Source organism: Puma concolor, chromosome E4, assembly GCF_028749965.1.
Source record: "Puma concolor isolate L17-30 chromosome E4, mPumCon1.1.hap2, whole genome shotgun sequence".
Taxonomy (NCBI): Eukaryota; Metazoa; Chordata; class Mammalia; order Carnivora; family Felidae; genus Puma; species Puma concolor.
In genome coordinates this window covers 13,743,069-13,770,412 of record NC_141683.1, presented here as the reverse complement: position 1 = coordinate 13,770,412, position 27,344 = coordinate 13,743,069, and the positions used below count along the sequence as shown (strand labels likewise).

General features: G+C 39.8%; 1 protein-coding gene across 2 annotated transcripts in view; it reads left to right on the top strand.

Annotated features, from left to right (window-relative positions):
- Positions 1–27,344, top strand: part of LOC147572475 (uncharacterized) — an 82,349-nt gene that overhangs the window by 43,902 nt on the left and 11,103 nt on the right. For both annotated transcript variants that reach the window (XM_086693672.1, XM_086693673.1), the window contains one exon: positions 11,007–11,137. In XM_086693672.1, coding sequence (XP_086549798.1) covers positions 11,007–11,137 — 131 coding nt within the window. The remainder of the gene's footprint in view (positions 1–11,006; positions 11,138–27,344) is intronic.

The following is a 27,344-nucleotide window of genomic DNA, read 5'->3' as shown; positions in this document are numbered from 1 at the left end:
CTCTCTCTGTTCGGTCACCACTGCAGTGGGTGGCTGGGGGCTGTTTCTTTTAGCTTTATGGCAAATAGGAGTTTCTTAGCACGTTTTTCTCAGCAGTCTTATGGGGAGATAGCCCCGGGAGGAAAGACAGGGACAGCTGAACCATATTTGGTGAATCTGAACCACCTAAGGTATTTACTTTAGATAATACACTCTCTCCTCAGATAAATGTTGGATGCTTGATGCAGACAACATCCTCTATTCTCTGCTTAGTTTTATCTTTATGGGTACTCTGGGGGAAACATCTTTACGTTTGAAAGTGACAGAGCTGGGATTCAAATCAAGACCTATCTATGCCAGACACCAAGCTAGAAGCTGTATACAATTAACTCATTACATTCTCATAAAAGCAGAATGATTTGGGGTCCTGTTTTGAAATGAGAGAATTGAGGCCAAAAGAAGTTGATTTGTTTAGGCCAAGGACGCACACCCTGTAAGCAAGCAGGATCCATACTAGGGTATGTCAGTTTCCAAATGCTAGCATTTTTCCTGGTGGCAGAGAAGTGTGAGCAACATAGTCAGCCAAGGGCTCTGAGAGGAAACAAAATTACACACTTGTTAAGATTTGGTAATTCATCAGAGCTCTGAGTTCCTCTGTAATTTTAACCCAAATAGATAGTGAGGTAAGATAACTGCAGAGACGCATGGGGATTGGAAATAGAAGATTGGAAAACGTGACTTAAAGGAGAGGCTGTAGTCAGGTTTCTTCACTGTTTCCCCATAAATTGAACCAATTTATAAGTTTTGGAGGCACAGTTGGAGTACTGCAGGCTGTACCTTGCAGGGCGAATCCCGCCCAAGTGTGTTTGCCACATGAAAGAGTAGACACGGGGAGAGCTTACATCTTCAGTAAATCTGCAGGAAGGGGCTAGGGGACACATGTCTCCTTCCTGCTTCCATTCCTGCCCATCTGATAATCGTGCTTGCGCTTTTAGGGAGTGAATGAGAGAGAGAAAAGACAAAAGTGTTTCTCTCATTTTTTCCTTCCAGGAGTGAAATGGAATTTTCCTCCTTTCTAAGGAAATATGAAGAGCTAGGGCTTAAGGGTCCCCCCTAAAAGTAATGAAACTATCTTTTTTAGAAGTTTCTGGTTTGCATTTGGAGGAAAGACTCAAGATGGTTTCTGGTCGAGCACATTTGATCTGCAAGCCTATGCTTGCAAGATCATAAGCAATGTTCTACCTTCTGAATTGTGAAACTAACATCAGCTCATCTGCTCAAAGCGAGATTAACTCTACACTCAGGGTAACTGCGTGAAATGACCAGCATTTCATTTTGGTGGAGGAAAGCAGTGAGGCCAATTAGTTAACTGGGTTGGCCAAAAAAAGAGAGAGAGAGAGAGAGAGAGAGAGGAATAGCTTTCAAATGTAAGTCATTTGCTTCCTTTCCAAGGTGGAAAGAAATCATTCAGGAACATTTGGTTGAGAATGAGGGTTTGAATGTTAATTTAGGTGAATACAAAAGGATAGTAAATGAGAAAGAGATAAATATGCAAAAAAGATGATATAATGGCTGACAGACAGATACACAAGTTGAAGATGGGTTTGATATTGGTGAAGAATGCGGACTAATTTGGTTGAGTCCTTGATGAAGGGATGAGCTCATATGTTCAGATTGCACAGAACGTTGTGTATGAGCCAGCCTTATCATCTGTGCATTTAACCCAAAGCTTGCCTAACCAGGAGAAGACATTATGGTAGAGTTCCAGGTTGTTGCTTTTTAAAGCACGTTATGGCTAATATTTCAATGACATGATGTGTTTTTCACGAGGGAGCTGTGGTGTCCACCAGGATAACATCAAGATTGTGACTTTAGCACATTCTGAATGGTTTGGTGATCCATCCCAGATTAGTCTACTGAATTTTAACATTTTGTTGATTAATATTTACTGTGAATTCTTCATGTGATCCCAGTGATTCAGAACATCCTCTTACCTGGCTGCTATCCTCTTTCATCTTGAAAACACATCCATCCATCCAACCATGTGAACAGCCAGTCTTTTACTGGGAAACAGAGACCCAGATTCTGGTTCCAGGTCTGACCCCTCTGTGATGCTGGGAAGTCACTTCATTCATTCTTTTCAACAAATATTTTTTAGCCACCTACAGCAGGCCCTGTTTTCAACACTGGGCATGATTTCTGCCTTCGTGGAATTCAAAGCTTGAATGGGGAAGACAGACCATTAAGCAAGTCATTATAGTCAATAGCAATACGTCAGCTATTTTAGAGGACATGCAGGAGCCTGTGGCAATGCTGAGAAGGATGTGCCTCTGCCCTAAAGGGTCAGATAAAGCTTCCTCATGCTTTCATCGGAGACTTCAAAAGTTAAGTGGATATTTGGGTAAAGAGTGTGTTGCAAAGAAGGAACTGGACCTTATTAGTCAGTGAGACAAAAGAACTGCTGGCAAAACACTTCACTTGAGAGAATTGCAGTTTGTTGGGAACATGGAACATGAGTGAGATGGTGGGAGTCTGGGGAGATTGGGGCCGAGGGGAGACGACTATGGTGGGAGATGAGTCTGGTAAGATCTTTGTGTTCTTCAAACACAAAACAAGAACCATAGGCTCTACCTCACATACATATTCTGTGAATCAAAGGAGAAAATGGATACAAAAGCATTCTGTCATCTATACAGTGTTGTACAAAGAAAAGAAATTTGTCCGTAGGGTGTCGGTGGGGGACTTGGTTTACTTTTCCAGGAGCAGAACTCTACACAGAGCTATGTACTGGGGATCCTTCTGACCAAAGTTTCCATATGACATGAATTTTGAGGGGTGCCTGAGTGGCTCAGTCTGTTAATCATCTGACTTTGTCTGAGGCCATGCTCTCACGGTTCCTGGGTTTGAGTCGCTCGTTGGGCCCTGTGCTGGCAGCTCAGAGCCTAGATCTTGCTTTAGATTGTCTCCGTCTCTCTCTGCTCCTCCCCCACTCATGCTCTGTGTCTCTCTGTCTTTCAAAAATAAATAAAATTTTAAAAAAATAAAAAAAGAATTTTGAAAGAAGATGTAAATTGCCCACAATATAGTATATTTGATTTTTTTTTTTTACCTTTTGTGCATTTTCATAGAGGTCTTCATAGAGATCTTCATTAATTAATAGTCCAGACTTGGGCATACAAGAGATATTTCCCAGAACCCTCTAATCATATCATACAGGTAATTATGGCACATCAACAGGGTTTTCAAACCTCTCAGGGTAATCTGCTCTGTCACCAGAAATTTTGGTCCTCTTGGCAGAGAGCTGAATCAAGCCTACATTTTTTTGAAGTCCTAATTCAATTCACTCTTTCTGATTTTGTGTATAAGAAGAATAAAGTTTAGTAATATATTTCAAGCAGTTTTCTTCAGAATAGGCAGTCAGTACTTCTGTTCCCTTTGACAAATCCAAGGCCTTGGTTTTTGCACTTGGCTTGTGACTCATGTCACCGACTAATCCCATAATTCTTTATTTTCATGTTTTCTTCCACTGATAAGAGAAAACCAGGACAGGTAAATGCTCAGAGCTTATACAAACATTGCAATCTATCTAACTTCAAATGGATTTTGTGTTTTCAAAGGGAAGGCTATGTATAGTGGGTGGATGACTTCTCAGACTTTCAGTACCTGGTTTCCCAGCTGTCAAGCTTCTTGAATGGAGAATGTAAGTGAAGTTCAAAGCCAGAGGAGGGATGTGAAATTACTGGCTTTTCAATTCTCTTCCAATTCCCATACTTCTCTCAAGGATACAGATTGAGAAGTGCCTCAAAAATACAATGCTATGCTCAGGACTGAGAGTCTGTTATTTAGTAAGATTTATCTGTACTATATATTTTTGGCATTCATTAGTTTTATTAATTTTGGAGCCAATAATTCCTTTTTACTTTAAGTGTTTCCTTTTATACCTGAAGGACTAGGGAGCTCACTGAGATGTCAGAGTTTATGGAGGCATCTGTATTTGAAGGCAAGTTGAAAAGAGAAATACAGAACATGGGTCAACTACTTTGGGGAGTGATGGTTAGGGCTGCAAATGAGATATTTTCTGCTTTTGAAAATTCTTTGGCTTTGGCTTTTGAGAACGTCATTCTGGGAATGAGCGTATGTGGGGCGCGTGCATGCATGCGTGTGTGCGTGTGTGTGTGTGTGTGTGTGTGTGCAGCAAAAATGGGGCCATGGCAATGGAATTAAAAAGAGGTTTTGAAATGAGCCCCACCGCCAGGATTGTTAGCGCTGCAGTTCCCAAATATCTACTTCCCCTTCTTTGGCAGAATACCTGGGAGGCTCAAATGTCCTCTTTGGAAGCTGGTAAAATTCTTCCATTGTGGCCGCTGAGGCCAGTGCTTTATAGCTATAGCTGTTGCTTCTGTCACTCTGGCTGGTGGCCTTGGGGTCTCCCTGGTCACTAGTGGCCTGCCCTGTTTGGGTTGTGTCTTTACTGGGATTGGCTTATGTGGATCTGATGGTTTTATGGCCCCTTCGCCTGTCCATGGTCCTCATTGCCTTACTGCTCTTTGCTGTGTGGCAGGCAGGAGAGGACCTCTTGCGTGTGTGTGTGTGTGTGTGTGTTTTAACCAAGAATTACAGACCTTTATTTAGCTCCAGAATGGCTTCCTGCACAATGGCCATCTGCTCAGTTTCTTTGAATGGCCTCTAGTGTTACTACACTTTGGGTTGATTGTCTCATACCTGTTTTTTGAGGTTCAAATACTTTAAAATAATTTTTAATGTTTATTTATTTTTGAGAGAGAGAGAGAGAGAGAGACAGAGACAGAGCATGAACAGGACAGGGGCAGAGAGAGAGGGAGACACAGAATCTAAAGCAGGCTCCAGGCTCTGAGTTGTCAGCACAGACCCTGATGCAAGGCTCAAACCCGGACCACGAAATCATGACCTGAGCAGAAGTTGGACTCTTAACTCACTGAGCCACCCAGGCACCCTGAGGTTCAAATTCTTACAGATCAGGGAGAGAATCACCTACAATTGTTAGATTTGGCAAATAAATATAAAGGATGCCCAGTTAAACATGAATTTCAGGGACACCTGGCTCAGTTGGTTAAGTGTCAGACTCTTGATTTTAGGTCAGGTCATGATCTCATAGTTTGTGAGATTGAGCCTCCTTGGGATTCTCTCTCTCCCTCTCTCTGCTCCTCCCCTGCTTGTGCTCTCTCTCTGTCTCCAGAGCAAACAAATAAATAAACTTTAAAAAGAAACAAATATGAATTTCAGATAGCCAGTGGAGAATGTTTTAGCATAAGTATAGCCTAAATGTTGCATGGGCTTTACTTATGTTCAAACATTCTTTTTTTTTCTTTTTTTAAGTAATTACATACAATTTTAACATCACACCATTTTTTAAATTAATAGAAAGAAAGAAAGAAAGAAAGAAAGAAAGAAAGAAAGAAAGAGTGTTACATGAACAGGGGAGAGGCAGAGGGACAGGGACAGAGACAATCCCAAGCAGGCTGCATGCTGTCAGTATAGAACCCAACGTGATGCAGTGCTTGATCTCACCACTGTGATATGATGACCTGAGCTGAAATCAAGAGTCAGATACTTAACCGACTGAGCCACCCAGGTGCTCCAATATACTGGAACATTCTTTGTTGGCTATCTAAAATTCAGATTTGACTGGATGTCCTGTATTTCATCTAGCAACCTGTAAGTATTAAATCCAAATTAGAGATCTTCTCCCCTCTAGGTCCCTTATCATACTTAAATTTAACTGGGTTATTAGGTAGCACAGGGAGAAGAAATTCTTCCTTTTCTTAGGCATATTAGCTGCCACAATGGGTGCATTACCAACAGAATGTAGGCAGGGCAATGCAGAGATGGTCCAGGGCTGAGTTAATATATTTATAAAAAGTATGTTTTCCTTCAAATTTAACATCCCAAAACTAGTTCTGCAGTCTTACAGCATGAACTTCTAGAAGCATAGACTTGAGTTGGCTTACAAACAAATCTTTATGGCTAATCACTTTTTATTTAAATCTAACAGGTGATAAAATACAGTGACGTAGACACCTCAATTTTGAAACGTCAAAATACTTATATATCGGTTGGGTCTGGCAAGATCATTTTGTGGGAAATCCCAAGTAAGCAATTATTTCCCCTTTTTCCTTTTTGATATGAGTATCATTTATTTCAGGGGAAGGAGATAGTATGTCCACATGGTGACAACAGGTTAGCAAACATCTGCCAATATAAACAAACAGCTTCACAAATGGATGAATGGATAGGCAGAATGTGATACATCCATACAATGGAAAACTATTCAACTTTACAAAGGAAGAAGATTCTGACATATGCTTTAACGTGAATACATCTTGAGTTATTCTAAGTGAACTGAGCAAGTCACAATAGAAAATACTGTATGATTCCATTTATAGGAGGTATGTAGAGTAGCCAAATTCATAGAAACAGGGAATAGAATGGTGGTTGCCAGGCTAGGGTGAGGAGAGATGTTTAACGGGTATGAAAATGTTCTGGAGACCTGTTGCACAACAATATGAATCTAATTATATAGCACAATTGATCTATACACTTAAAAAGGATTAAGATATGTTCTATGTATTTAAAATTAAAGTTAAATGAAAAAGAACATACCTTAATTTCTTGATTTTGGTTTTCTAACCCTATCTAAAATCATTACTAAGTCATTCGCTTAACAATTATTTGGTTGGGTAAATTCCTCAGCTTATACAATTAAGTACGAAAATCAGTCTACTGGGAACTTTTCAATTCCTTCTTACTGGACTTTTACCTCATGTTTTCCTAGGTCATTGGATTTATTGTCTCAGTGTCAAAAATTGCAAACATGTTGCTTTGATAATTTGGATGCAGAGAGGAGAAAAAATGTTTTCCCCTTACTTACACATAATTTTGAAGTTCAAGTTTGACAAATTATGGTAATAAGAAGTGGTGTGGATGAGAATTCTTGAAAGCATGAGGGAGAGCAAATTTGAGCATCTTAGAAGGATCTACACAAAATCAAGCTAGCCCACATTCCTGTGTGTTCACTGACATTGCTCATATGCATTGTTCTTGCGATGCAAAGTCACAAAAATATTTGACTTCTAAATGGGGAAGGGAATAGGGTAAGAAAAATCAGACTCCAGATATGACCACCACTCAGAGCAACGATAAAATGTTATTTAAAATTAATGAATACATCATTATTGTAATTTTAATAGATTCATATGCCGTTTCTCCAGACATTGTCTTTCACGTGATGACAATGGTCTTCTTCCAGTAAATTGTTCTCTAGATAATGTCCATCTATTATTTTTCTCCAACAGATAATATTAGTTTTCAGAAAAAATTCAATTTTCATCCTTTTTGCAACCAAAGACCGATTGATTTTTTGGTTAGTATCATAATTTTAAGAAGAGGTTTTCCTCTTGCAAAAATGCAATGGTCTAACAGTAGGCCATGAGCGTCTAAATGGCTGGCAATTTTCAGAACTTTGATAAAATGCCAAGGGAATATATGTGAAATGTTTAATATAAAATGTGTCAATTCAGCTGCTGCTGTACTGTTGCTTTAGGCAAAGTAAAGAATGACATAGAAGCCTGCAATTTGTTCAGTTTACTCATTCACTCATTCATTTATTCACTGGGCAGATATAAACCAAGCATTTAATTTGTCAGGTAGTATTATCCATTTGATTTTGATTGGTAAGCAATCAAAACATACTTTGAATGTAATGAAGTTTTTGTTTCCCTAGTAGTTTTTCTTTGATAGGAATTATCTAATAATTGTGTAAATTTTTGTGTTAACTTTGCTAGTGAAGTGAAACAGAGAGCCCATATCCTAACACCAGAATTATACTCCAGAACATTCCAGATCACCGAGAGGGAAGAACACAATATTGTGGGCCCTTCATGCCACAGCATCCTCTTCGCAAGAAGTGTCTTGGGCATTGCTTGTGTCTCTTATCTATCTAGCTCACCAAGACCCCTCCATGTTCTCTCTGGCCGTGGATGCAACTTGCTCCAAATCACTGGTGTGACCACATAACCAGCAGCCTGTCCATCCCTTCTTCATTTGGGCAGAGGAGATGCTTCAGCTTTTAGAATTCAGTGTTTATTCTCAGCTTGCCTACTTAAAAATTCTGGTAAACATGTTTATTATCATTCTCATATTTTTCTACCAACAATTTTTCCTGGGATGCTATTAAAATTCTGGAAGTCATGGCAAAACCCCTGGAATAGGGCCACTAGAAATAGGAGGGAAGACAAGGATATGTGCAGGGGTGGGGGAAGCTAAACCATCATTTGGCCAATATACAAAGATGAACAGGGGCACCTGGGTGGCTCAGTCGGTTAAGCGTCCGACTTTAGCTCAGGTCATGATCTCACAGTTGGTAGGTTCAAGCCCCACAGGGGTCTGTGCTGGCAGCTCAGAGCCTGGAGCCTGTTTCAGATTCTGTGTCTCCCTCTCTCTCTGCCCCTCCCCTGATCACGTTCTGTCTCTGTCTCAAGAATAAATGAACATTAAAAAATTTTAAAAAAACACCAAAGATGAACAAGGGGATGCCAACTGATCTGCCATGTTGGACAAAGGAAAGAAACACCTGACCGTATTCCAGAAACAGGAAATAATGTGTGTAAAAAAAATGTTTCCCGTTTTGTTCTATCACTAATAAAATCTCATCACATGAGTTTTAATCAGTCTGTAACTTTATCCACATAACGCTACAACCTTTGTTCTGTCTCTTTCTTCTGCATGGTCGTTTGCCTGGAAAGACTTTACAGTTCCACTGGGAGAGAAGGGGAGAAAAAGATCTGCTGGGTACTCTTTAAGCTCTTAAAGAGCATTTACTTTATTTTTCCTTTCCTACAGACCTCAGCCAATTGCTGTTCCTCCCTTTTGAAAGAAACCTCGGCTGTACCTGCTCTTTAATCTCCTGTGTGGAAAAATGTCTATCGGCTCGAAGCCCTAGGAGTCTTAATTTGCAAGGATTTTAGTTGTAAGCCATTCAAGGCATGAGCTAAGGTTTCAGGCAAAGGTAACTTTAGTAGTTGAACCTGATTTCTAGTCCCCCTCCACCCTCCAGGGCTATGCGGGTAGCTTTCTGTGAGTGGGTAAGCTCCTTAGCTAGATGTAAACTTATGTTCCCTGGTATCTGATAAAGGTTGCTGGAGACTGACACATAAAAAAAAAAAAAAAAAAAAAAAAAAAAAAAAAAAAAGAAAAAGAAAAAAGAAAAAAAAAAAAAGAAAAGAAAAGGGAGAAAGAAAAGAAGAAACTGAATCCAAAGGCTTACAAAGGGATTAGAAAAGTACACTCCAGATGGAAAATTTTATGGGAGCTGGAGAAAATGTATAAGTGAAATATCAGTATCATAAAATAACAGGAAATAGTGTAATCTACCTGATGGAGAAAATTGTCACTTTAAAAAAACTATCCTAATTTCCTTCAAAATTGTTCTTGTTTTTGAGCCAATAAACTTCAGCTAAGCTGACCACGGGCCTTTCTTCTGCCAAATTCATATTTGCCAACAGAACCCGTGTGTTTACAATTGAAACTTTTCCATTCTATTTTTTTTTTCTAATTAAAATAAAGCCACCCAGGGGCAGACAGAAATCATGCAATAAGGGAAGAAAATTGCTAATGATCTGGGTGAATTATGATCCCGAAGTTTAGAGAAAAATCAGAGTGAGTGTTAGAGCAATGGACTCAAAGCAAATTTGGGGTCAACCAGAAGAAATATATGAGGGGGAAGTCCTGTGTTTTCCTTTTATAAGTAAAAATAATAATATAATTTGTCATAAGTATGTGCATGGTGGAAGATAAATCAGCAGATGAATGACTAAGGTAATTATTCTGGGGAAACATGATATTGATGTAATTTTTGCCTTGGTTCTCCCCAACCCCAAACCTCTAAGATGGATCACATGACTTAGTATGCTCTTGCTGAGCATATGAAGAAAACTTTGTTCTGTTGTTTAGACAGAGCATTATCGGGATTCATTTCCCGTTATCTATACATATTATTTTGATTGAGATAATTATGGCATTTCCAAAGGTAATAGTTTGAAATGGTTTCATAACATGCACGCGCGCGCGCACACACACACACACACACACACAACTTATTCAACAACATGGAGGTTGGCAAGGTATTGAGAACTCAAAGATCTAAGTGCAAGTGTAAGTATGCTTCTGGGGAGAAAGGGATCAAGGTCACAAGAGATGGGCAGATAAAACATTATGGCAATTCAAAGGATAGAAGATACTTTAGCGATGGAGTGGGGTTCAGGACAGTCTTCTTAGAACGGTAGCATTTGCAATGAACTTTTAGGGTTTGTTTGGATTTAGACACGATCCTGATTGGGGTTGCATGGATCTTAAATAGGACTTTGCACATTTATTTGTTAATTGACTCACTTGACAAATGTTTATTGCACTGCACAGGCTCTAGGTTCTGAGGATAAAACAGTGAACCAAACAATCAAATATCCCTCATGGAGCTGCTCTTCTAGCAGGGTGGTGGCTGTATGTGAATATTTTATTTTCTTTGGAAGTTTGTTGCCTTTGAACTATGGGTATTTGCTGCAAGTTTAGAACACTGGCTTGTCTAATCAGTTTGTGCTTCTTAGATTTCAGACAGGTGTCAGGAAAGATACTGAGATAAAGGTTAAGTGTGCAAACACAAGTTTGTAACTTGCAACACAAGGGAATGATTTGAAAAGTCATACAAATTATGCACAGTTTGGCAAGAAGTGGGGAAGAAAGGCAGAGAAGTGGTTCAGAGAACTTTGCTACTACCAGAAGTAAAGGGTGAGAAGAAAACCAATAGGAAAGAAGTGGTCCACATCGTTTATAGGGAAGGATGGAGAACTGAAGGAATATGAAACATATGGCATTAGTTCAGGAAGCAGAAAGTTAGATTTGGAAGAGAAGTGCTCCTCGTGGCCACTTGATGATGAATGTGCAAGAATTTGTCTCTTCCTACTTTGAAACTAACGTTCAGGTTGTTTGTTGTACAGAACCCTGGAATCTACCCAGGAAGAGGATCAGCTGCAGAAGACAAGACAGCCAACGACGGCTTCTTTGCAATACACGGAGCTACGTTTGTCCATGAAGACACCATCAAGAGGACAGTTCCACTGACCATAAAGTGGGTAAACGTATCCTCATCTGAGGTCCTACAACTACTAGAAAATAGTTTGTCAGTACTGAAATAATTTTGTTTTTAGTCTAGAGAATAACATCTTACTGTTAGTCTATGTCTTTTTTTTAACAGAAACACGTGACGTAGCCTTGAGTAAACTTATGGCATACATGTTATTTGGATGCATTTATGTATTGTAAAATGATTGTCATTGTAGTAATAATTAGTAAGTCTGTCAGGTTTCACAATTATCCCTTCTTTTCAGCAGTCGGAATAATTAAGTTTTAGTCTCAACAAATTTCATGATTATGACACCATTTTGTTGTCCACATTTACTGTATTTTGCATTATGAATCTCTGTTTACTACTGGTCAGTTTGTACCCTTAACCATCTGTCTCATTTCCCCATTCCCTTTTCCCTGGTAACCACCCTTTTATTGTCTGTTCTTATGTGTGGTTTATTATAATTCCACATACAAGTGATACCATAAAGTGCTTGTCTTTCTCTATCTGACATCTCAATAGGCATAATGTGCTCAAAAGGTCCATCCACGTCGTTCCAAGTAGCAAGACGTACTGCTTTCTCAGGGCAGAATACTATTCTGCTGCATATACAAACCACTTTTTTTTACTCCAATCATGTGTCAACAGACACGTAGTACAATAGCCAAGATGCGCAAACAAGATTTCAAAGAGGACTTAATCCAGTTTTTTTTTTCTTTAAAAATTCTTCTAGGGGCACCTGGGTGGCTCAGTCAGTTAAGCTTCTGATTTCAGCTCAGGTCATGGGTTTAAGCCCTGTGTCGGGCTCTCTGTTGACAGCTTGGAGCTTGAAGCCTGCTTCAGGTTCTATGTCTCCCTCTCTGTCTGCCCCTCCTCTGTTCATGCTGTATCTCTCTCTCTCTCTCTCTCTCTCTCTCTCTCTCCCTCTCTCTCAAAATTAAATTAGCATTAAAAAATTTAAAATATATAAATACATTATAGAGACATTATTTTATCATGTTTTTCTGTTAATACTTGCATAAATCACATTCTGTATTCATACAAAAACAACACTTTTTCTCTGACAAACTGCACATATAGAAACAAATTTCCAGTTGGACATGAAACTTAAATTTGTGGAAGTGTTCCATGTCTCTTGACACTAAAAAAAAAAAAAAAAGTTTTTATCTTCACAAGACAGTGGGAGTTAGGGCAGTGAAGGTGGACAGGACAGAACAAGGCCAGCTACTCTGGGTCACCAGCAATAGTCTCTTCATCGTGAAGACCCCATTAGGGCTTCCTGGGATTCAGCTGCCCCAGAAAATGTTCAGGGCTATGTGGTATCAGATAGTCACAAATCCAGCTCTCATATTCTAGATCTTTTAGGAAGTAGAGCCTGAGGCAAGGATTAAAATGTCAACAATTTATTTCAGAGGTGCAAGCCTAAGATAGTAGGATTGAAGGAAAAGGCACCTCGAGACAAGGAAAGATGGGAAATAGTGTGATGTGATGGGTTACTTCATTGGCCATTGCTTCACAATGAGTTGAAAAGATACGTAATAGTTAAGTCGATAGTGTGTTCCTTCACTTCACGGGGAAGAAATTTCTGGTAGGTGTACAAGGAGAATCACGCCTCAGAGTCATCCCTGCAGAAGGCAACAGGGAGACAAATTATGTGCTGAGTTCCCTCTGGTCTCTTGTTTCGCATTAGTCAAGATTCCACCTCTGGGTGTTAATTGTCCTCAAGTTCTAAGTTGCAGCATCTGTCTCTTTGCAGCCTCTCGGGAAGCCAGACCCCGTGCTCCATAACATGGCATTTCAATCAGGTTAAGAAGGGAGGAGGGAGCTTGGCACACATGGAACATGGACTAAGAATAAACGAAGGAAGTGGCAGAGGGACTCTGAGAAATTACACAAGTTTTGTGTTCAAAATACCAACCAAAGGATATTAACAAATGCCCATCTCTTTGCATTTCTCCCTCCTATTTGGATCTCCACGCCAGTGAAATGTCTTGCCTATATTTTTGCCCACTAAGTGAATTATTTATATTGTTCTTGTTTCCCTAACTAGATCTTCATGAGCTTCACAGTAATGAAGTCTCATTCATTTCTCCATTTCCAGCACTCAGCAGAGGTCCTGACATATAGCTTTCTTTCAAAAATATCACAAGAGAAGAGTAGATGGGAAAAAAAAAAGAAGTGAAGGGTTAGATTGAGTGACTGAAAATATTATTTCACTCATCTTTCTTTCTATTAAATGTGCAAAAACAGAGGCACCTGGGTAGCTCAGGCGGGTGAGTGTCCAACTTTTGATTTTGGCTCAGGTCATGATTTCATAGCTCATGAGTTCGAGCCCTACATCGGGCTCTGCGTTGATAGCACGGAACTGCTTGGAATTCTCTCTTTCCCTCTCTCTCTCTCTCTGCCCCTCCCCCGCTCATTTTCTCTCTCTCTCTCTCTCTCTCTCTCTCTCTCTCTCTCTCAAAATAAATAAATAAACTTTAAAACATGTGCCAAAACATCAAATCAGTCAGTAGTTACTTAGTATTTTATAAACCAGGGTTCCCAGTGGGGGCAGGAAGTATAGAGGAAAGAGGCTCGAGTATTTGGAAAATTCTCCCTGTGATTATGAGATGACCTCCCTTCTCTTTACATAGATATGAACCAATGCGACACCCCAACCTACCTCCAAGAGATTTTGACTGACATTCCTGGCAAATAGAATAGCATATCCAAAGGCATGGAAAAGAGAAAGTATAGCATTTTGGGAAAACTTCCAGCAGCCAGATTTGCCTGGCTCTTTCTCAGTTTTTACTCCTGAACTCTTCATTATGTTCATTAGATTGACCCTACAGAACCAAGAAAGGTTCTTCTGGATGGCATATAGATTTTTCTAGCACCTGGAATTTCTTAATACTGCTTGGGTGCATTTCCATTATAAGCCAAGTGAAGAAGGCCAGATATAGTCTCTTCCCCCGCACATAATTTTAGAAAGTAAGCATTCCAAAAAGAAGCTATTAGTACCCTAAATTGGAAATGGGATTATGAAAACCATAAATGACGAAAATAGAGACTGCTCTGATGCTACATCACAGCCAATCTATGGGGATTTTCTTCCTGACCTAGCCAGCGTTTTCAGCTTTCTTGGGGTTAAACATAGCCCAGAAACACGTTGCTACAAAACAGAATGGAAAACACTGGACCCAGTTTAACGCGATTTCTCCGGACCGGGGTGGGTCACTGTTACCCTGAAATAGCATGTGAGCAGTACAATTTTCTAAGCCCTTCTACCATATTAAATTACCAAAATAAATAGCAGCTATGTTTTATCTGCAGTATCAGCAAGATCATATAACACAATGTAGGCTGGTATCACTTAACAAGCTGGGCTTAAAAAAAAAAAAAATCCATAGTGGAATATTGGAAAGAGTCGGGCGCTAATGCATACCACAGCATGCCTAGCTCATTACCGTATTACGATGAATTAAAGCTTTAGATCTGACTAATTGATTCAGAATCCCTGTGCTCTGCAATGTGATGCCAGCTTTTATAAACCAAATGTAAAGGCTGATTTCTACAGCTTAATGCAGCTAAGAGGCCTGTTCTTGTGGAATGATTATACTCCTCTGGGTTTGACAGAGATGTGTCCAACAGTCTTCTTTCTTTAGAACTTGAAAGGGAGGGAAAGAAGTACAGGTGTTACTTTACCAGGTGACCCAAGAGAAAAAAGGAGAGGGAATGTACTATATAAAAGATGAAAATGTTTAATAATTTGATCTTACCACCTGTAGCTTTCAAGTGGAACCAACCCTCAAAACTAGAAATTGTGAACTCACTATTGGGGACACATCTAATTGAGTGAAAAGGTATAGATTAGTTTAATGCAAAATAGTTTTATTACTTTTTTAATGTTTATTTATATATCTTGCGAAAGAGAGAGAAAGAGAGAATGAGTGGGGGAAGGGCAGAGAGAGGGAGAGAGAGAGAATCCCAAGGAGGCTCCATGCTGTCTGTGTAGAGCCCGACACGGGGCTCAAACTCATGACCCTGTGTGATTATGACCTGAGCTGAAATTAAGAGTTGGATGCTTAATTGACTGAGCCACCTAGGAGTTTCTAGTTTTATCACTTTTAAGGGCATATGTTGCTTCAACTAAATGCCAGCAAAGTGCTCCCAAATTCTAGCAGACTCGCTAACTAGACAATGCCTTTAATTTCTGTTAGTCTATTATTAAACTGTTCACGTTTTTAAAAATTTACTTTAAAGTTTAACAACCCCAGGAATCTTGTTTATAATATAATATAAACATATTCGAAGTTGAACAGATAAAAACCTAAAGAAGAGCGTAAGTTTTTGTGCTAGATAAGAGTAAAAAGCACAAATCTCAAAACCCAACTGCCACAATATTTTAATTAGATGATATAAAAATGGTACTTTTAAAGACATTTCCATTCTCTTGTACACAGTAGTTAATATAAAAAGTAGTCGATAGGGGCATCTGGGTGGCTCAGTCGGTTAAGTGTCTGACTTTGGCTCAGGTTTGTTAGTTCAAGCCCCATATAGGGCTCTGCCCTGGTGATGTGGGCCCTGGCGGGGATTCTCTCTCTCTCTCTCTCTCTCTTTCTCTCTCTCTCCTCCTTCCCCACTTGCATGCTCTCTCTCTCTCTCTAATGATAAATTAATAAACTTAAAAAATTACAAAAATAAAAGTAGTAGATAGTAATACATTTATTAAAGAAATTTCTGTGAGCCCAGGTTCACAGGAGCAAGGAATCATGCAGTTTGAAGACACATTCAAAGTCTCTTGTTAACCCAATACAGGAGGACTTTCCTTCTCCAACTTCCCAACAGTGGATTATTTATACCCTTGAACTCCATTAGTGGCAGGAATCTCACTATGTGAGACAATCCATTCCATCTTTGGATAGCGGAGACAGTGAAAAAGTTCTTTCTTCAGATGAGCTAAAGTCTGCCAACCTGTAACTTTCCATCTGCTTGCCCTACTTTTTCCTCTCGGAAAAAATATAAACTAAACATTATTCCTTTTCTATATGCTAACTGTTCAAATATTTAAAGGCAGCTATCATATTCCCTTTGCATTTTTAAAAAAATTTTCCTTTTCATGCAATCTGCTATCAAGCCAAATTTCTCCATTCTCTGGTTACATTATTGAGTTTTGGAGAAACAAATGTAGAAGTGTATGTTTTTAAGTTTCATTTGTCGGAGGAAATACAAAAAGCTGATAAAAATCTGAGAAAGAATTCTGCCTCACAAATAATGAAAAAAAAGTAAGTCAAAACCGTTGAGATACCACGTGTAACCTATACAGAGACAAAGATTTTCAAAGATGGAACTGAGAATTTTGGCAAAGGAACTGGGAAACAGGGATCCTCACACTGGTGGGAAAGCACTGGTGGGAAAGTAAGTTGCTAGAGCCTTTTTGGAAAACGAGTTTGCAGTGTAGGTGACGACAATCACATTTTAGAAGTTATTGCGAAGAACGAATGGTTTGGGCAAACATTTATTTTTAAGAATGTTCATGGCGAGGCGCCTGGGTGGCTCAGTCGGTTAAGCGTCCGACTTTGGCTCAGGTCACGATCTCACGGTTCATGGGTTCGAGCCCCGCTTTGTGCTCCGTGCTGACAACCTGGAGCCTGGAACCTGCTTCGGATTCTGTGTCTCCCTCTCTCTCTCTGCCCCTCCCTGGCTCATGCTCTGTCTCTTAAAAATAAATAAATGTTAAAAAAATAAAAAAGAAAGTTCATGGCAACAATGTCCAAAACAACAGAACTGACAACAGTCTTATGATAGTTCAATAAATTATGGAATATCTCCTGGGATATTGGAGAATTATACTTCAGAATAATATTTAATGATGTGGTGTTAACCAGAAAAAAAGTAGATTGCTCAACACTATGTGCCAAGTGATTCCTATTCTCTGAAAATTAAAAGTGTATACAAGTTTGTGCCTCTCTGTACACACATATATTTACATAAAATCATAGAGATGGTTATGGGTAACAAATAGAGCAACAAAACTAAGTATTTACACCGAAGTGAAGCCTTCACTTTCATTTAAACAAAGCCCTTTTTGGTTTTATATAATCACTCTATGTCATCGTTGCAGATCATTGTGAATCATTTTTCTGGTACATATTCCATTAGTTTCTTCCACATTCCTTCAGTTTTATGTCATCTTTAAACTTGACAAACAGGCTGCCTTTGCTTCTAGGTAAATCATTCTGTAAAACGTACAATAGGGCAGGCGTCAGGACTGAGTGTGTTTTGTTTTTTACCAGCAGGATTGCATTGTGAAGGCAACGGGTCAAAGCGTGCCAGTTTGTGCGCTGCTGTTAAAGATGAAAGTTCATTAATCTAATCATGTGTTTTTTAAATCAAATCCTTATGAAACACCTAGTATATAATCAGGCCTGTGTTAGATATTGGGCTTCTCAAGCTTGTATAAGTCAACATCTTGTTCTGCTTTCAGGACACTTAAACCTGGACCAGGGGCTCTTCAGCCACTCATTCAGCCCAAATGGCCCAAGTGGCCTTGTGTCCACCTCCGGGGTCTGTGCTGACCTTTTTCTAGCGTGTCTCCCCAAGTGTGCTCTGAACATGTAGAGTGAATGGTCCTGGGCCCCAGGGTGGCCTAGGAGGAGCTCTGTGCAGAGCTTGTGAAGAGAGCTCACAGGGCTCAGACATAAAGTCTGGATGCCCATGTGTCTCCACAGTGTCCCTTGCAGGCGGGAGGGGATGACAGGGTGCCCAGACCAGCTCTTCTTTAGTCACGAAATAAGGGCCCCAGAGAGATGGACGACTCTTCATTTGAACCCTGTTCTCTGAGTCATCGTGAAGATATGCGTATCAAGGCAGGAGAAGAGAACCACGTTACCTGATACCTTGCTTACTTTACTCATAGCTTTTAAATATTTAGACATAGAGTATGTGGAGCTCTTGCCCTGCACCCTGCAAATGTTAAGGGAAAGCCAATATGTGAGAATTGTATAGATGTGAAACAGGGCCTGGGGATTGGGAACGGGTGCTGAGGTAGAGGGGAATCTACAGAGTTGCTGGGTTTTGCTCTCGAAGAGGGGGGATGGTGGCCGCGTTCCCTGGGAGGAAAAACATAGGGAAGCCTAAAAATTGAGGAAGTATCAAGGGTTTATGCTTAATATGTTAATTTTTGGTATCTTTGAAAAGTCTAAGAGATGTCAAGTAGAATTCATCAACCTGAAACTCAATCTGGTTATAGCCACCAGCAGCTAAAGAGACAGAGGACCAGAATAGCTTTTTGCTTGGTCAACATGAATAGATAAGGGTATGATATGGGAGAAAGACAAAACGGTGCAAAGGGTCAGATCCATATATACTCTGCTGAGTGATATAGGGCTGAATGATAATACGACTAGTCCACGGCAGTGGCCCTGGTAGTTGTGTACGAGCAGTGGGGCTCCTGCGACGCATTCTCAGCCATTGGGAGCTTGGTGCTGTTGCTTGTGTATCAGAGTCATGCTACTGGAAGCTGAAGTGTTAGCCTCTCCTTGAGCTGGGATGTCACACAGCCTTAGTGAGTTGCCTTTGCCTCCCTCGCTGTCCTCCCCCTCTTCCTCCTCCTCCTTCTCTCTCTTCTTCTTGTTATGATGACAATGTACTAGAAGCTGTACAAGGGGTATGGGAATTCATTTGAACGGTGCCTTTTTAGAGAACATTTTCTCCCCTCAATTTATATTTTAAAAAGATCAAGGTGGAAGAGGCTACATCATTCTTGTATCACTGAACAAACTGTTCCAGAGTTTGAGATGGATAAATCTCAGAGCAGATTCCTTCTTCGAAGTCAAATGATGACTTAGTTGCAGGGTCAGGCAACTGAACTTTGGGGCCAAATATATGATTTCTGTCTTTGAATTAGGGTGCAGAAGATTTGGTCCCTTGGTTGTCAGTGGGACAAAAGGGCATGAGACCAGGAGGTTTGAACTCTGTCCTAAATTAGCATGTCATTCAATTGAACCCAGAAGGATTTGCTATAGTGACTCAAGTTCAAGAGGAGGACACCATCCCAGTGCCTGAGATTACGTATAGAATGAGTAGCCAAGCCAGGGAGAGAACCCACAGCTTCTTTTTTCCCTCTTAGACATCAAAATGAGAACTCCTCATTTTAAAGATAAAAGTAGTCTCTTCCACATCTACAAATGTTCAAGCATATGTACATGTAATATTTATTTATGTCTCCCATGTGGCGATTTAAGTACAAATGATTCTGGAACATATGGAGTACATTTTCTTTTAAAGTAAACAGAGATTGTTAATAATCAGGAAGACCCAATGGCAAAATGTGTGTTGGTTCCTCTAAATCTCAAAGAGTTTGAGGAAGTTACTAACTTCAGGTTACAAAAAAAAAAATCCACCTTTCCTGTGATAATAGCAGTTTCTGAGCTAACGTGAGTGTGGCCTCTGTTACAAGTAATGTGAAGTTTGTTTTCAAGTTCCCTGAGTGTCACAGCAAGTGATGTGGTGATGTAATCTGTGTTCAAGGTGGTACAGTACTGGGTTTTAGACCAGAAGACGATCCCATTACATGCATAATTAGTAGTCCTTGCTTGGCCCACTTAAATGAATTAGCTCAGGCCATAGACTAGGTTCACACTCAGGTTTGAGCTTATTAGATTTGTTCTCATCTTTGATCGTAGGCTGTGTGCTTAACCTTAATTTTACATATCATAAACTACAACTGGGCCTTATTTATATAATTCACTGCAGTTTAATTAATATTGAAAGGGAGGAAAAAGCTTTCTGTATCCTCTTAATTTAAGTGACTGCGGCTTGTGAATTAAACTGAGAAAAAGAAGATTAACAGGAGAAGAGGCATACACGTTTTATTTGATGTTGATATTTTAATGTGCACAGAACCCTTCAAAGAAAAGAGCTAAATACCCAAAGAGGTGGGTTAGACCTGGGGGCTTAGATGCCATTTTAACAAAGGGGTTTGGGCTTCTAGAGGTGGTTTATTGTGGGAAGGTAAATATACAGGAGGAACGAATGGAAGATAAGGGTTATTTCACTAAAGTTTGCTTGCAGACCTATCCCAGTGCTGACTTTGTCTCCAGTGGAGAGAGTTGTTCTCTTCCTGATTCTGGAGAGGGAAGGGGGAATATCTTCACAAAGGGAAATTCGGTCCGACTTTTAGGCAAATAGAGGGAGGGAAGAGAGATCTTTCTACATTTCCTGCTTCTTAATTGCCCTCAGTTCAAAACAATCCTTATGCCAATGTATGATATTTGGGGGTGACATATACTGTTTCCTGACAATATCAACCGAGCTTTGGGTAAAGATGCATAAAACATATTTCGTGACTTTGAAGACCCCATTGTCTACTGAGAAAGAAAGACATGCACTCAAATAATCACAATAGTGTATGCAATACTAAAAGCTTTGGATTCTAAGTCCAAAGTTAGTTCACAGGAGAGGGTGATGACCTTCTTTTGGAGACATCTGAGAAGGATCAGGGGAATGATGCTTGAGCAGAATTTGGCGAGCTGGGTAGGTGAGGTGGCCGAGGTTGAGAGAACTTTCAGACAGTAGGGAAAGAATGCTCCAGGCATGGTGGCAAGAAAGGAAAGTGTGCTGGGTATAGTTCAACATTACAGCAGCCTAAGAAGCAACTGGCTGCGGTCCCCGTGTGGCAATGGGGAGTGGTGGAAGGTGAGGCTGGAGGGCAAGAAGGACAGTTGAGTAGGTTACTGACCAGCAGGAGTAGGTCGAGGGAAAGAGGACTGTTGAGTTACACAGACTCCTCTCTAGTGAATCAGAAACATGAGTCCAGATTTTGTGGGGTCTGACAGTTATAAAATATTAAGGATTCTCCTAAAGAAATACAAAATTACAAAGATGAAATTTGATGTGAAAGTTAACATTTATTTAGAATGGGAAAAGAAATCACCACAAATTAAAATATTTTTTAAAACTGTGAAAAATATTGCAATAAAAAATAAAAAAGAACATGATTAAAATTAATTAATAATTACTCATTTCAATTAATTTTTGGTTACATAATTATTTAGTGCCTCTTTACTTATTGATTTTGTAATACCTTTTTTTTCTACACCAGACAGAGAAAGATGATTCAATCCTACTTCTTTTACGGTTGATCCAAAATTATTTTTAATATCGACGATTTTTTTTTTGCTGAAGTATAATTAACATACAGTGTTATGTTAGTTTCAGGTGCACACTTTAATGCTAACAATATAATGATTTTTTTTCAAACAACTCATTCATAATGTTGCAAGTTTTCAGAAGGTTGCCAAATTTGGGAAAACATTTATCAAGTTTCTTTCAATTTGATCTGTAAGATTTAGAAGACTTTTCCAGAGATAATTTTGGATGCCATCCATTTTAGACCTTATTTCTTCTCTACTACTCCACATACTTGTGTGGGGGCTATAGCATGTGTTTATATTGTGGCCCTGCATCTTTCCATCACAACTTGGGATGGGTCATTAATGTGGCCAGTAGGAGTATTCTTGGAAGCCATTCCTACACTAGCATCACAAGCAAGAATTTAACCATGCTTGGAAATGTCTCTGATCCACACAAATATATTCCACCGAGCAAACTAAATAGATCTCAAACTTAATTTCTTGTATTGATATTTCAGAAATGCCAATGGCTACCTTGCAGTCTCCTGAAATAAGGAAAAGATGGAGTAGATAGAATATCTAAGTTTTGAAAGTTTTAAAAAATATTGTATTTATTTATTTTTGAGAGAGAGAGCACATGAGTAAGGGAGGGGCAGAGAGAGAGAAAGAATCCCAAGCAGGCTTTGCACTTCCCAGCGTGGGGCTCAATCCCACGAACAGTGAGACCATGACCTGATCCGAGATCAAGAGTCGGATGCTTAACCGACTGAACCACCCAGGCACCCCTTTAGTTTTGTACATTAAGAAAAAAATTGACTATATAAAACACTTTGTTGGAGACCTTCACAAGCCTTAAAACTCTCACCCAAATGAGAGTTTAAGCTTGAAGTTTACAAGCTTCATGGAAAACCCTTTCTGTAGTAAGGCATCAGGGACCAATGAGAAGCATAATACTCTCTCTATAGAAATAGACACTACACTCAGGGGTGTTCCTCTTAGCTGTCTTTTTCTACTTACTCTTGGGATTCCGGAAGGGTCTATTAAATAGATTCTACTTGTATTGCTTGAAGGATAAGAACAGAGACCTCTGACCTGGTGAAAGAATTTGCATTTATTTAGAAGCTGCTGGACAAAAACAATATTGCTTTCCAGCAATAGAGTATTGTGGAGAAAATGGCTAGCACGTAGGCTTTGGTGAGAATAATGCCTTCAAAATTACTGTTTTCCAACACCAGGCATGGATATCTTTCTATGTATAAGAAGGATATTAAACATGGGCTTTAAACCAGCATATCAGGGCAAGTTCATTACCTTACTCAAGAATGAGGAAACAGAAAAACAAACATGAGACTTTGAATCTTTTGTGGCATAAGAGAACCAAAGCATTAGCTACTCAGAAAAAATGAAAAGATTTATTTCATGAGGTATAAGAAATATTTACAGAACATCTTGTTCTCAGTGAGAACATTATTTCTATTTGAAGCAGGCTGAGATGAGAATTTTCAAAACAAAAACAATAATCCAATTAAATTCTGTTTTAAAATACTAAAATGAAAATTCAATGTTACAGAAAATGTAAAGAAGGAAATAGACAATAAACTGGGAAACTATCTCAGAATTCAGAAGCAATTAGTATAAAGATACAAATACTGAGAGAACTGTTATCAACTATGAAAGTCAATTCATGGAGACTCAGGTCTCGAAGAATAAGTATTCTCACTTAGAAATAACAAAACAGGGATGCCTTGGTGGCTCAGTTGGTTGAGCATCTGACTCTTGGTTTCGGCTCAGGTCATAATCTCCTAGTTTCGTGGGTTCGAGCCCTGCCTCGGGCTCTGCGCTGGCAGCAGAGATTCTCTCTTTCTCTCTCTCTCTGCCACTCCTCTGCTTGTGCTGTCTCTGTCTCTCTCAAGATAAATAAATAAGCGTGAAAGAAAAAAAAAAAAGCCTTTTCAGTTTCTCCTCTTCCCTCCCCCAGAGGGACATAATTAAGGAGGAAGCTACCTACTTTCAGACTGAAACCAGGTGAGCCTCCGGGGGTCATAGCATTCTTTTAACGTTGTTGGTATCCAATAATCATTCAAGGTCTCCGCCAGGCTTCCAAAACTGTCCTCGTTAAAACTAAACCTGATGATGGCCACGTTTATTAGTTTGATTGTGGCAATCGTTTCTCAAAGTATATATATATCACAGCATCACCCTGAACACCTTAAATATATACAATTATTTTTATTGGTCAAAAAATAAAATTAGACTTGAGTATGCCCACAAACGTTAAAGCAAGACTGACATGAACCTTTGCCGAAAATGCAAATCCAGCCTAAATTGCCACCCTGTTTTTTAGGTTAAAAAATTCTGGCTGGTTATTTTTTTTTCCAAATTAATTTTGGATCATGAGATTCTATTAGCTGGTTTTTGCTGGCACCACATTGTTGAAGGGATGACAAGAAATAGGGAGCCTTGGAAATTTTGCATGTCTGCCCTAAGAATTCCAGTCCCTTTTTATAACCCCAAAGTCTTAGATCATTTGGATCTGGTTTAGATAAGCCAACTAAAATGAAACCAAATCAGTGAATCTTCTAAGCCTCCCCCAGCCATCCTTCATTAAGGGAAGAGTCATTTTTGCCTTTTATGAAAAGGCAGAGCCAAAAGACCAATCTTCACTGATTTTCCTTTCATCTGAAACTTTTCCCACAATTCTGTGGCCAATTCAAGAGCAGAAGTTTCAATTTTTGTATTGCCGTTTTCAAATACAGGAAAGTTATGTGGGGACATTCCCTATAGCCCTGTTCAACTATGTGCTTCCTTTCGGTTCGAAAGATCCCAGAGAGTTGTAAACATGGGCGTTTGTGAGCCCTTAGGCACCAGCACGTCTGCTACGGAAGATATGCCTAGCCATGTGTGTCTTCGCTGCTGAGGTCTCAGAGAAGACACCTTATCGGGACACTACCAGCGTTAAAAGCCCTTTGTGGTCCTCATCAAAATACTAGCCAGAAGGGTACCTTGGGACCACTGCAAGAGGTTGTAGAAAGGAGAAGGTGCAGGCATATTCTTACCTCTGGCTGTTCAAGCTCTCTCTGCAAAGTCAAAAGAGTGAAGCACATTATAGAAGAGAAAGAATAGTGTTCTGCCCTTGGTGCATACATTCTGTCTTGACTTCTTGGGAAATCTCATCTTTAAGGAGGACCTTTGGCTCCCCACTCATTTCCAATAGGTGGGATCCGAGGCAGAGCAGCCTTGTATTAAATTCCAACCCACAGCAATTACGGAATCATAGAACGTTAGAAGTAGAAGTGGTCTTTGAGATCGTTTAGTCCAGTACCCACATTTTATAGAGACAGAAATGTGGCTCAGAGAGATTGGGTGCCGTTCCCATCGTCCCATAGCCAGTTTGAGTCTGAACCGGGATTAGAGCCTAGGTTTTTCCTTGCCTGGCAGCTTCAGATCTGTCCTTGGAGATTGATGGTTTCTTTTGTAAAAATTAGAGAGTTTCTGAATTGCAATGAAGTCATTACTTTTTATTCCTTATGTTATTACATTGCAACTTTTAGTCTAAACCGTCAAGAAAAACTGGCTTAAAAGTCTCTAATGTTCTCAGTGATGATTGCGAAGGATTGAATACAGTTTGGCTAAACTCAAAAAAAGGGTCCTGGATTGCGAGAGCCCACGACACTCTAGAACATATATCGTCACGGGTTCCTTGAGACGATGACCTCAAGAGCCTAACACAGTACCTATATATAGAAGGTAATTGACAAATATCTTTTCAACAGATTCTTCCCCCACCTATCCCGCATGTCCAATTTGGTAGCTTAAGTGATATTGTCCTCCTAGCAGTGACTCATGTTCACGAAGTTTCTTTAGTCAACTCTTCTGTTTCACACCAGTCTTCAACTGGATGCTCCCTAACCATGTTCTATGACTTTATATCTGTCCCATTGGCTTGGTCAGTGTGTCCATTGTGTGTATTGTTCTGTTTTGTTAAATCATTTGTTGAATCACGATATATACACAGAATGATGCTCATAAGTGCAAAAGTGTCCTGAATTTTCTCAAAATGAACAATGTCTGCTTTTTAATGAAAAATAAAAAATAATAATAGATCATACCAGTGAAAAATTTATAACGTCTTAAAAAGGAAACACGTACATTAAAAAATTTGTTTGGGGCACCGAGGCGGTCCAGTTAGTTAAGCGACAGACTCTTGATTTTGTCTCAAGTGGTAATCACATAGTTCATCAGTTCAAGCCCCACACTGGGCCCCGTGCTAACAGTGTGGAGACTGCTTAGGATTCTCTCTCTCCTTTTCTCCTTTACCCCTCCCCTGCTCTCTCTCTCTTTCTCAAAATAAAATAAATAAACTTAAAAAAAATTTATTCTTCAAAGAACATGTGCTAAGTGAATGGGCCAGATTGTATTTGTTGAAACAGTTCAGAGGGGAGAGAAGACTGAACTGGAGTCTTCTGGGAAGATTTTGTGGAAAACCAAATGAATGTAGGCTAGGACTTAGGGAATGGCCATGACTTGGACAAGGAGAAGGAGAAAGACAGTTTTGGTTGGAGGGAAAGAACGATCAAGTGTCTCCATGTTCAGGGTGCCTCGGTGGCTCAGTCGGTTAAGCATCTGACTTGGGCTCAGGTCATGATCTCACAGTTCATGAGTTTGAGCCCCACATCAGGCTTTGTGCTGACAGCTCAGAGCCTGGAGCCTGCTTCAGATTCTCTGTCCCTCTCTCTGCCCCTCTTCCACTTGCACTCTGTCTCTCTCTCTCTCTCTCTCTCTCTCTCTCAAAAATAAATAAACATTAAAAAAAAAGTGTTACCACGTTCAATGTAAGGCCAGTAGGTGAACAGGAACAGTGAATGGAACTATGTGAGATGAGGGGACCGATGTTATATACTACAAAAATTCTGTTTGAAAAGGCAGGGCCTTATACTTTATACTCTTCTGTATACGGATTACACCAGAGGGGTGAATTCTTTTTCTAACTGGATGGGAGTGAGGTAAGAGGAAAGGCTGCTGGGGATGTGCAGACTGCTGTATGGTCTATGGCAATGGTACATCCCGAAGATGTTCAGTGCTCAAACCTGCATGTCAGCCCTGATGGGGCCTGACCTAGACTGACAGCATCAGGAATGATGTGTGAGATACTGTAAAATAATTGAAGTGTTGTTGAACATAATTTAATTGGTAGTAAAGAATGAAAGGCCAATCATGATTTAATATGTCATTCCTCTAATAACATTTTAGGCTGAACACTTGATGTTGTAATTCCAAAAACTAACTTGTGACTTTTTACTATGAGACTGGCCCAATAAGGTGGGATATTTTTGGTCAAAGGCTTTTTTGATGAGCCTTGAGAAACAACAACTCCATACTTCTTTCATTTGTGAGCCTGACCCCATGTGGAGGTATGGGCTAGGCAAATAAATAACAAGAATAAGAACGTCTTTATTCCTCTCACGTTCCCTTGACTTTGTCCTTTGTACCATGGCAAACTGGAAGGGGACATTGAAGCATTAATACGGTTGTGTGGGGCACTCACAGTGGCCCCGGAGGAACAATTTTCAATCTGCTGCACTGTTATGCTAAGAAAGTTTGCAACCCAGATCATTTGACTCACTCCCCCTCTAGGAAGAATCACCAGTGTCAAGTTGCTCAATGAATATTCACTAAATCTAAATAAATATGAGAATTTTACAAATTCTCCACAAAGATTTACTGGGTACGTCTCATGGGGTTACCACTCTGGAGTGTCTTCCTGGCATATAGGTTGGCACTCAATAAACGTTTCTTGGATGAAGAATTAATGAATTGGTGAAAGCCAGTCTTTTAGGAGGCTAATGTGCTGCATTTGAGAGGAAGGAGGTCATGGGCAGTGAGAACACATGAACTTTTGTTGTGATCCAGACCTTTGATTGTGAAGACTTAAATGCCAATGCAACAGAAAGGTTAGGGTGTGATATTTTATGGGGAAAGTCAGGGGTGCATCGTGGCTGGTGGGCTACAGGGAAAGTATTAAGATGAAGAGAGGAAATGAATCAAAGGCGGTTGGGTATTTGAATCTGAGTAGAAGTAGTCAAGTTGTGGGG